This window comes from Plectropomus leopardus, chromosome 13 (genome assembly GCF_008729295.1).
Source record: "Plectropomus leopardus isolate mb chromosome 13, YSFRI_Pleo_2.0, whole genome shotgun sequence".
In the NCBI taxonomy this organism is placed as follows: domain Eukaryota; kingdom Metazoa; phylum Chordata; class Actinopteri; order Perciformes; family Serranidae; genus Plectropomus; species Plectropomus leopardus.
This window is the reverse complement of record NC_056475.1, coordinates 1,742,180-1,754,437: the sequence shown is the minus strand read 5'-3', so window position 1 is coordinate 1,754,437 and position 12,258 is coordinate 1,742,180. Positions and strand designations below refer to the sequence as shown.

General features: G+C 37.4%; 1 protein-coding gene across 1 annotated transcript in view; it reads right to left on the bottom strand.

Annotated features, from left to right (window-relative positions):
- Positions 1-1,549: 1,549 nt before the first annotated feature.
- Positions 1,550-12,258, bottom strand: part of dhrs11a (dehydrogenase/reductase 11a) — a 30,806-nt gene continuing 20,097 nt past the window's right edge. Inside the window, exons 2-7 of the mRNA XM_042499867.1 lie at positions 9,790-9,999; positions 7,507-7,601; positions 5,294-5,423; positions 4,105-4,197; positions 3,950-4,015; positions 1,550-2,723 (exon numbers count right to left, since the gene is read on the bottom strand). Coding sequence (XP_042355801.1) covers positions 2,682-2,723; positions 3,950-4,015; positions 4,105-4,197; positions 5,294-5,423; positions 7,507-7,601; positions 9,790-9,999 — 636 coding nt within the window. The 3' untranslated portion in view covers positions 1,550-2,681. The remainder of the gene's footprint in view (positions 2,724-3,949; positions 4,016-4,104; positions 4,198-5,293; positions 5,424-7,506; positions 7,602-9,789; positions 10,000-12,258) is intronic.

Here is a 12,258-nt window from a genome sequence, read left to right as displayed (position 1 = left end):
GCCGCCGTCACGAGCTAAAATGCTAATAGCTTCAGTAGCTTCGCCGTTAGAGTCATCCACGGCGTCAGATGCAGGGCTTTCATTGCGTTGTCTGTTATCAGACGGCCTCAAAAAGTACGTGTTGATACTCATCGTGAACTTAAGCGATGAAAAATGGCAATATTACTACGTTTCAGTGGGTTTTTAAGTGCAAAAATCACAAACCCTGCGCTGACACTCCCCAGCCCAACCTTACTTTACGCCGCCATCTTGAAAAGCCCATACAGATGAACTTTTAAATAACTTCCCTTAAAAACATAAACCAGTGTGGCCTGATTGTGGTTGACTCATTTATTAGGTCAAATGAAGCAGGGCACTGCTGATCAAACTGACACACGCGCACACACAGGTGGTAAACAGAGGAGGTCATGGGTCATGTAATCATGTCATGTCATGTAAGGTGTAATAAAAACCCGTCACACACAAAGTCCACAGCTCACGTCTTCTCTCTGCAACGACAGGTTGTGTGGTGAACATTAACACAGGCCACTACTTACTTCTGGGCAATTTTTATTTATTAATTTAAGGAGAAATTTCCACAGAAAGGTACACATTTTTAAGGTATGCATGTACATGGAGTTAGATTCTTCGCCCTGTGTACGTTTTAAGAGTTTCCCTCTTTTATTTCCTCCTCATGAACGAATCCAACGTGCAGAACAACTAAGATTACGCAGGTGAAACTGTAGAAACCGATGTGCATAAAGGAACTGTTCACGCCCAAAATGAGCATCTGTTTATCAGTTTCTCAGCTTGTGTTTAGGTCAGTTTGTGAGGAAAACTTTGTTTTTCTCACACGCCTCCACCGTGAACAAAGAATTCAAAAGCAGAGAAATTTCTTGATGAATTAAAGTCAATGGGGTCCACCTTTTAGCAACATCGAAACTACATCAAAACATGCGTTTACAAACAGTCAGACTCGTGCAGTATGTTTCAGGTCTCATTTATCCCCAAACAGGCAGCTCCTTTAACCTTTAAAGCCAAACTCCTTTGACAAAAACAGCTATTTTGAACACAGGAGCTGCTGCTCCTCGCAGCCTCGATCGGTTAGTGTGTGTGTGTGCTGAGCTGTTGTGGGGATTTCTATCGTATGACGAGTGTGTTTTCCACTAATTCATGAAGCTGCACAGCCACTGCAATGTCAACAAACAGGAATTTTACATGGACTGTATCTAAAGATGGACGTGTCCCCGCTAACCCCAAAACTTAGTTGGTTTTACCTGGTCAGAGATGGTCCTGACCAATGACGTTATATAAAGATGGACAAAAAAGTGTAGCTTTTCAACCTGGATCGCCCCCTGGTGTCTGTCTGCAGTACAGGTCATAAAGCCCGCCCCTCCATGTTAGTGAACAGGACGAACTAAAAACCCAAAGTACACGCCAAATAAACTTTTCCCCAAAGATGGTTTCTGTCTCATCACCCTGATGTTTGTTCAAGTGATTGTTTTAATGAAAAGCTTGTTTTTTATGAGTTATTGAATTAAACAAAAAGGGTATTTTCTGTCATGATTGACAGCTGTGACAGCCAATCTGAGCACTCACATTCAATGGAGAACGGGTGTTTTGGCGGGAACTCCCCTACTGTGTATTGCTAATATTGCTACTGCGCAGAATCCGGCTCTCAATGACATCATCCTCACAAGATGGAAATGCCCGAATTTCGGATATTTTAATCTCACTTCAGCATAGCTAAGTGGGGGCGTGTCTTTATATACAGTCTATGGTCCTGACCCAGTTCTTGAGGGGTATTTTTTGTCCCTAATCACAAATATTGTGATGCATCATGGATGACTTGTCTTGCATATATCAATTATCGCAGAATCGCAACATCGTGATAGCATCATTATCGTGGGCCAGGTATCGGGATTCCCACCGGTAACTCCTATGACTTTGTTTCATTAAGAATTGTCTCAGTTTTTGGGTAAATTAGGTTCAACACAACACAAGGGGAGAAACTGAAATACAAACGGTCATTTGAGCGGTGAAATATTGCATCTGCACTTTTCCTGAAACGTAAAAATCCAAAGAAGGGGAACTGAAGGTGTTTGTGGAAACATTCGGTGAGTAAATGCGGCAGGATGGACACACCGGCGAAGGTTAGTTACAGTGGACAGTACTGTCTACGGTTAGCGAGTATGAGACCAAATCTATCTATGATCGAAAGTTAAAATATCCATTAAAAAAAAAAATCTTATAAACAGCAATTACTCTCCATTTAATGTCAAAAAGATATGTCATATGACCTACAAAAAAAAAAAAAATATATGTGCAATCAATGGCATACTCTTCCCTCTGAAGTGATGGTCGTGCAGATGACCATGCAGCGCAGCAGCAGCGACTCCCTCCTCTGTGTTTTGTTCCTACTGTAGTTTGGACTCAGCTCAGTTCAGCGCCGGGCTTCGCAGACGCCAGGTCGCCGCGTTCAGTAGTATTTCTGTAGTGGTTTACAAAGTCCACGCCCCCTCGTTTCCTCGCTCAGCCTCCTCAAGGCTCCGGCCATCTTCGACCACGTCCCTGCAGATCCAACACAGCTGAAGTTTATTTGTCCCCCCTCCCACCCCCACCCGCTCCCCTCGCCCAGCAGAGGTCACTAAGGAGTCACCATGGCTGCTGTCCGTCTGCTCCTGCAGCTTCCTGTTTCACTGCTATGACACCTGCTCCACCGGCCTCATCTGCACATCTCCAATCTGACGACACAAATATCGAACTGAGATCAACACAAACAGAACATCGCGCAACTCAAACTGATGCTGTGAAAGTTTCAGAGACAAAGAGTCCAGGATAAAGTGTACATATGTACACCTCGGATATGTTTAAGTTGCATGTTTTATGTGTAGGTTCAAATCTGACTTTTCAGTTTTAATTTTATGTTGTGTGGTAAATGTTGTCCAGTTCAGGCAAAAACAAAAACTTGGTAAAGGTCAGAAAAACATCATGATTTGAACCTCTAGCAATAGCACTGCGACTTTGCAAAGATTTTAAAGGTATACAGCGGGTCGGCCTGGAGTTTAAAGTCTCATTATATGAAGATGACTTACTTCTATACGTATCTGAACCAGCTTCATCACTTCCTTCCATTCTATACATTCTGAAACAATTTGGGAAAATTTCGGGATACAAGCTGAATTTGCAAAAGAGTGAAATGTTTTCCTTCAGAGCTGAAACAGATGCACCTCCTTCTAGCCCTCCCCCCTTTAAAAGGATTCAAAATGGCTTTAAATACCTGGGATTGAGATTACCCGCACTTTATCTACTACTTTTACAAAAAATTTTACTGCTCTCCTCAACAATTGTAAACAGGACATGAATAGGTGGGCCTCTCTACCACTATCAGTAGCTGGACGTGTTAACGTTATCAAAATGATAGTATTACCTCAATTTCTATATCTCTTCCAAAACATCCCAATTTTGATTAAAAAATCTTTCTTTAAAACACTTGATAAAATCATTGTTTCTTTCATATGGGGGAATAAACCCAGTCGTATCAGCAAGATCCACCTCCAAAGACCAAAACACTTAGGAGGGCTAGCCCTGCCAAATTTCCTTTATTATTGGGCATGCAACTTTCAAAAATTAATCCACTGGCTTGAAGATAAACCAATCACAGGAAGGGCAGACTGGGTGCATATCACTTAGGCTCAGTGATTTGTGCAGCCTTGCCTCTCGTCTGTAATAACTTGACTTCAAATACAACAGTTAACCATTCTATAAGAATCTGGGCTCAATTTAGAAAACATTTTGGAATACAAGGTCCTTCTATCCCCAATGTCTCGTAAAAAAATGCCCAGTTTTTTGTCCCGAACATGGCTAGAAATGATACATTTGAAATTTACAGATGTGACGTATTTGTACTTTTCAGAAACGTACAAAGCCAACATTTTATTTTTTGACTGTGCTGTAAAGAGAGACAAACCTGGACATGAGGAGGGGCACTGAGGACAAAAGTGACTGCACTGGCTATGTCTTCTGCTTTCAAACACTGAAAAAAACAGAGAGGAGAGGTTTTATTTTACTCTGGTATTTTTTACTTTGTGAAAAACTTCTTGTGACTCTTTGACAAATGCTTACTTTCATACTCTCGTACACCGCGGCTGCTTTCTCCGGATCGCTGTTGTGATGCCTGAAGGCAAACTCAGTCTCCACGATTCCAGGAGATATACACTGCAGGAAAACACGTCACACATTTACCGCCGACACAGACGAAACACTGAAATTAGTTTGGACGAGTGTCACTATTTGGAGAGTTGTTCATACACTGATGAACAAATCATTCAGGTCCTTTATTTACAGTAAATACACTAAAACTACACTGTGAAAATACATAATAAATAATTCAAAACCTGGGAACAACTATTTTTCAAGAGACAGAAATAGACCATTTTGTTAAAGAGTAAGATCCGTTCAGCCAGAAACAACCCAAAAATAACTTAGAATAAACTTACATGGCTGAAAATGTCTCAAAATCTGTCTAAAAATACCGTTGGAGCTGTTAAATACAGCTGGAAATGTCCTAAAGTCTTAAAAAAAAGAGGTTGGAAATGTCCTGACATCTTATTAAAAATCCCCCATATTAAAACAAAAAACATGGCTGAAAATGTACCATTATCATTTTAAAAATAGATGCTGTGGCTGTCACAACAACGCCTGAAAATGTGCCGTCGTTCTTGTTAAAATACCCAGTTTAATGATCATAAACAGCCAGAAATATCCCAACTTTTTGCTGAAAATACCCGGTTCAATAGCAACAAAAATGGCTGGGAAATCCGCATCGCCAAACCTACCAAACTCCACTTAAATAATCAGTCATTTTATCACATGAAAACACACAATTCAAAGTCGACAGACACAAAATAAAACTCACAGAAACCATCTGGGTTCGTCTTTTCACCGTTCCAACAATCACCAACTCTGGTTTGGTTGAAATAAAAAACTTAATTCACCCAGTTAGATGCAGAAATGCAGCAGCTCTGTAAACCCTTAAATGACTGTTTATTTGAATGGAGTCTGGTGGGTTTGGTGATGGCTATTTTGGGGCTCTTTCTGATTTAACAAAAAGGATCTTATTCCTGTAAAATTACCGAACCGATAATAATAACCGAAACTATACGACAAAAGGGCAAAATCTACCTGTGAGATGTTCTAGAGTATTAAGTTATTAAGTAAAGTACCTCAAAATTGTACATAAATTCAAGTATTTGAATAAAAGTACTAAGTTCCACAGAAAAAGCTGCACACTGATGGTGACAAACTGACTCACCGTGGCTCTGATGTGGGTGTTTGCTTCTCGAAGCTCTTGCCGAATCCCCTCAGTCAGAGCGGTCACAGCGTATTTAGTGGCGCAGTAGAAATGCTCGTCAGCACTCGGCACCACTCGATGTCCCCCCATACTGCAGCAGGTACATGAAGAGACAAATATGCACCAGCCAGTAGCCACAGCCTGCAGCGCGACCTCGATTCAAACCTTAATGTCCGATTTATTGTCATGCTGTTTCACTCTTTTGAAACCTGAGCAAAATGGTTTGATTTCACTCAAAAACATGGATAGAAAACATTGAGCAACTTAACAAGACATGGCCCAAGCAGGAAATTAGTAAAAAAGAAAACCAAAAAAACTACTTGGAAAAAAAGTGAAAAAAAAGGATTTCTTTTTGGCAATACAATATCAAATATTAGCGTTTTCTGGTCATTTTTCTCTATAATCTTTAAATTTCCCCCCTTTTTCAACTATTTTTCAAATAATTTTCTTGTAATTCTTCTTGTAATTCCTTGCAATTTGCAAAATATTTCTTGCCAAGTTGGTCATTGCTTTTTTCCCTCATGTTTTCGAAAGAAATCACATTTCTTTTCTTTATTTGCTGAGCCCAACGTGACGTCTTGAAATGGTTTTATTTATCCAACCAACAGCCAAAAATGAGGCTTTTTTTTTTTTTTAAATCATGTAGGACAAAGAAAAGCGTCGAATAATCACATTTAAGAAGCATAAAACCAGCAAATGTGTTTTTTTGCTAAAAAAAAATTAAAAATGAGTATTTGATTATCAAAATACTTTCAGTGGTTTCTGGGGGAGGACCCCCAACCAAGCAACTTTTGAGCATCAAACACTTAATTTCTTGCATTCTGGTTAATTTTTCTGCACCAGTTCATACCAGTTTAGACACAAGTCAAACACCCAGTCAGCATTTCGCTCCATATGTTTTTGTGAGTTGTAAAACCAGATGCTGTATTGAATTTAATGAATGTATATTACAGTGTCATCGGCGTAAATTTGTATGTGGACATCAGCGGAGACAACCGACAAATCACTGGCAGAAATATTAAAAAAGAGGACCTAAAATGGACCCTTGAGGTACCCCACTTGGCAGTCTAGAAATGTGGATTGATGAATATTTATTTTAGCTCAGCGTTGTCTGTTTTGCAAACAGGATATCAGACAGTTCATTGTGCTGCTCGATTTTAGTGTGATGTGATAATTTTGATAATAGAAACTTATGATTTAGCCATGAAAACAGCGACGCATTGTTTTTTTCAGAATGAGGGCAAACTGGATATACCGCCACGCGTTTGTATGCCTCTGCACATCAGAGAAGTTGCACATCCAGAAAACGTATGCTTTCACAGAGATCTCTAAATTCATCGTTTCGAAGTGGGCACCCAAGACATTTTTAAGATATTGTGTTCAAGAAAATGGGGCGAACATACGGACAACCCAAAAACATAAAGTGGAGGCATAAAAATCGACCGCTGAATGTATATGAATATGTGAATATTCCGAATTTTGAAACGGATACGAATTTAATATTCTTATGGTTCATGTAAACTGCAAAATCTGTTTAAATTTTCTAAATGTAGCACTGGCTGGGAGGCTGTATTTGCATTATTGAACAAGTCTACATCTGCAGGAAAAGTTTGACAAAACTTCTGTTTTGATGCAAAGAAACAAAATGACTTAAGCCGGTTTGACTATTCCACTTTTCCACATTTTGATTTGTTTTTTTGTGATCAAATTTTTATTTAGTTTTCTGCAGAGGATAATAATAAATCATATGAATATATCCTCGCATGGGTGCTTATACTCCAGAATGACAGTTAACCTTTTGTCTAACCCTTACCACCCCACCCCAGGTGGCTTACAATGACCTGTGATGTCTAATCAAAAAATAAAATGAAATAAAATAAAATAAACAAACAAATAAAGCAGTGCAATACAATATGTATCTTGATTTTGTAAAAATGTTAAAGCACGTAATCAGAGTATGCACAGCTGCATGAAAATGTTAATATTCTTGAAATATTCATTTTCCTTGTAACTAATAAGGGCAAAAACTGAATGTAAAGATTATTGCAGGTCCAGCAGGAGCCAGGTGGGGCTCACAGCGGGCTTTCCTTAAAGCCTGCAGGATTAAAAATCTCTGCAAACTGCCTTTGAATTAATCTATACATTCGCTCTTGGATTCGAAGGTTGCAGCTTACCTGTTAATATTGATGATGTGGCCGTCGTCCACGTTCCTCTCCTTCATTGATTTGTACGCCTCGCGGGTGCAGATAGACAAGGCTAAGACATTCACCTGCAGGGGAGGGCAACAACTTAATTTATGTTTCAGTCGATATATATGTGCAAAAAGTAATGTGGAAAAAAATAAAACTTTCATGCAGAATGTGACTTTGCAATATTTAGGAAAGCCGTGTGATTAAACGGTATCGGTTCAGCTGATTGATGCTCGCTGGGTCACTGTGTCAGACCAGCTCAACCTGCTGTTCCTGTCCTCTAAGCTGCTCCCGTGGCGACACTGATGGACGGCAGGTTAAAGCCATCGTGGTGGCAAGACAGGGGGAAGTGACCAAACAAGGTCAGCATAGAGATTAAACACGAGCTAAAAATACACATGCAGTGCACATTCATGTGGGCTGCCATGACAACAGATGGACCAGCGTTACGAATGCAGGACTCTGGAGACTTTAGAGGAGGGGGGTCTTCGGTGGTCAAGAGCTCAATAAATCAGGATGTAACGTCCGAACAGGAGAAATAGTGCCGGCTTTCATTAGCGGGTCTCTGCTGTGCCAGAGCGTCTCCTCTGTGAGGGGAGGGGACCAGTGAGGGACGCCCATGTGTCCACACATCTCTGCTTTGACTCTTATTCTTTCAAAAACACGAGCTCTACAGTGTATGGAAGACCATTTGAGCCAATGTGATAAAAAGGGGAAAAAAAGCTATGTTATTATAATAAGAAAGTTTGTCAGCATTTTCCTTTTTTTCCTATTTTAAAATATTTAAAAAAATTCTATTATTTATTTTTTTATTATTTTAACTACGCCCTTATTTTGAGAAGGTGTATTAATATTAGATACAGTACCAATTCATTTCAAGAAATCAAGTCATTATTTGAGTTTGTCATTATTTAGCAACATCAAGTTATTATTTTAAGAAACTAAAACTTTTCAAAGTACTAAGCCATTATTTTTAAATATAGCTATTTTAAAATACTAATGTATTATTATTTAGAAATATTAAATCATTACTTTAAGAGACTTTGTCAGTGTTTTTCCTTTTTTTATTTTAAAACAAAAAAAAAAAAAAAATTTTTTTTATAAAAGCTTCTCATTATTTTGAGACACTTAATCATTATCGTGAGATACTATAGCATTATTTCAAGATATTAAGTCATTATTTCGAGATACCTTGTCATTATTTCGAGACACTCATTATTTTGAGATCTTCAGTCAGTACTTTGAGATACTAAGTCTTATTTCTTGATAAACGTTCATATCGAGAGTTACTCTTTATTTTGTGATATCTAAATTAATATTTTAAGAAACTAAATCATTATTGCTCGACACTAAATCATTATTTTAAGGTACTAACTCATTATTTCATGATAGTATCATTATTTTGAGATATTAAGACGTTTGAAATACTATGTTACTATGAGGTATGCTATTATTTTGAAATACTAAATCATAATTTTGAGATACCATAATTTGTTTAAGACATTGAGTCATTATTTTGAGAAAAGATGCCATTATTTTTAGATACAAAGTCATTTTTTGAGATATTTCAGAATTATTTTATAATACGATGGCATGATTTCAAGATAGTATGCCAATATTAATGCCAATATTACAAGATACTACAGCAGTATTTTGAGATACTAAAGCATTGTTATGATATAATATGTCATCTCTTTGATATACTATATATATTATTATTTCCAGATACTAAGTCATTTTGAGATACTGCAGCATATTTTTGAGTTAAAAGGTCATTATTGCGAAACACAACTTTCAGATGCTAAAAAAAATGTATTAAAATGGTTGAGCATCTCAAAATAATGACTTTTTATCCCAAACCTTTCGGACATTCATTATTTTAAGATATTACGTCAAGATACTATGTCATTATTTCAAGATAATACAGCATTATTTCAAAATACTATGTCATTAATATGAGATCCTAATTCATTATTTTGACTTACTAAATTATTATTTTTTTAAAAAAGTTTCTCAATGTAATGACTTGCAGGATTATTTGTTTTCATCACATTGGCAGAAATGGGCTTCCATACCAAAGACTCAGTCTGGGCAACCATTTCAGCTGCTTCTGCTTTTCCGCTCATGTAGGGCAACCTTAAAATCAGTATAACACAGATATAAGGGGATCATTTTTCCAAACATACATATTCTAAATAAACACGATGTTCCTCTCAGGCTCGGTGCAGCCTAAGCATTTATATCTGCGTGTCTGTGTGATCCACCCACGTCGATCATGTTCCTCCAGCCCTCTGTCTTTCCGCTGAGCAAGGGCTCGTTGTGTGCGAGTCCAGCGTTGTTGATGCAAACGTCCACGCCCTTGTGCAGCGTCTTGATGGCTGAAAACATGGACAGGATCTCCTCCTCGTTGGACAGGTCACACTTATAAGGGATCAGGGTGCCGCTGTAGCCTGCACTCTGACACTCTGCTGCCAGCTTCTGAAAAAAACACAAAACAGACCAAATTTAACAACACGTATGTTTTTTAGAGGATAGTAAACACTATAAATTATAAAAAAAGAAATTGATTAGGACTGAGACAGTGTTGGGTAAGAGCTGGGAATGATTAACCTGCAGCAGCAGAAGATAAGCACCCTACCGACTCAGACACTGAGGACGCAGAGAGGACGAGCAGCCGTAAAATCAACAGCACATCAGCTGAGAGTCTGACCGAACAAGTGCAGCAGAAACACTACAGTATATTTCACATGATAACAACGAGTATATTAAAATTACACTTTTGACCAAAAATCCAAATCATGACCCTGGAAAATAAAAAGCAATTCTTTCAATAATGAGAGCTATAAATTATGGAAGACCACTGCCGCCAACGTAACGAAAAAAAGAAGAAGAAAATCCTCTGTGAATAATTTCTCTAAATGATGTTATAGTATCATAAAATAACGTTTTTCAGGCCTATTACGTCATTATTTTGAGAAACTGAGATTTATTTATTTTTTGAGATATGAGTGATTATTTTGAGAATAAATCTATACTTTGAGATAGCAAGTTGTGACACTAAGTCGTAAGATACTTATTTTAAGATACTAAGTCAAGATTTTGAGAACATTTCTCTTAATTTTGAGAAACTACATAAAGAGTTTGAGATACTAAGTCAGAATGGTTTTCATTATTTTATGATACTAGTCATTATTTTAAGGTACTATGTCATTTTTTGGAGAAACTAAGTCATTATTTTGAGATAAGTCATTTTTTTAAAGTATATTTTTAGTATATTTTTAGATAGTTTCTCATATTTTTGTGACACTAAGTATTAAATATTTCTAAATATTTTGAGACCCTAATTCATTGACTTAAGATACTAAGTCATGATTTTAAGACACAGCATCATTATTTTAAGATGCTATGTTGTTTTCTTCAGTCATTATTTTTTTTAGAAAAGTTCTTTATTATTGAGATAATAAGTCATTATTTTCAGGGTAAGTCTTTCTTTTGAGAGAGTTTCTCATTATTTTGAAATATTAAGTAATTTTTTTGGGGGATATAAAGTCAATATTGATAAAAAACAAAAACTGTCATTATTTTAGATGCCTTGCTTTATTTTGAGATTAGTCATTATTTAGAGATACTTTTTCAAGATTTTTGCAATACTGACATTATTTTGAGATGCCATTATTCTGAGAAAGTTTTAATTATTTAAATTTTCTAATTATATAATCTGAAATTTTCTCATTATTTTTAAGCTTTGCGCGGATGGGACGCCTCTTCCTGCGGGGCACAGCTGGGACGCTGCGGGATGAAATCCAACCAGGTCAGCGGGCCGTCCACCACCGCGGGGTTTGATACATACTGACACAGATCGCCCTGCCAGGCACAGCTGCGGCGGTCACCTGACGTCTCGATCTGGCTGCCGCTCGGACAGGAGGGGCCCGGCTGATGAGGGGCCCGGCTGATTAGGGCGGGGCCGGCGAGGATGCACGCGCTGTAACTCTCTGCTGAGTTAGTGAGCGGCACCAACACCCCCAACACCCAGAGAGAAAATCATTTTTATAAAAGCTAGGGGAAATTTTCCAGAGACCTACATTTAAATTTTTCATAATTATATATTAAAAATATTTTTTATAGAATTATTAGAGTTTTTTTCAAGTAATTTCCTAGCTTTATGTTGTTTTACTTTACTTGTTTGTTTGCGTTGCATTGAGATGCAGTAAATCAGGTTTCTTTCACAAATGAAAAAAGGCAATGAGCAGTTTAGCAAGAAATGTGCCTCAAATGACACTTTTTAATTTTTTTATTTTTATTACATACTTAAATGTTTCGTTATTAGGGGGCTTTAGTGTCCAGGTCATTGTTTTTCTTGTACTAATTTCTTGCTAAATTAACCTTTACAGGGGGTGACAGTATTACGGTCCAACAATTACTAAAATAAGTAAGTAAAACTTAATTTATATGGCCCCTTTTTTAACCCTTTGATAGTTTTTTTTGTCATTTATTTGTTTTCTTTTTTTTACTTCCCCTTTTTTGTTTTGTTTTTCTGTTTTTATTATTTTTTTAGGTAATTTTCTTAGACTTTTTACTAATTTCTTGTTAGTTTTTGGGTCCTTTCTTCTTAACATGCTCATTGCCTTCTTACCGTGTTTTAGAAATCAAGCCAATTTGCTCAAGTTTCAAAGGGTTAAGGAATCTACTTTTGTGAAGCGCTGCTTTTTATAATCTGGATGAAATTGGATTGAGGGA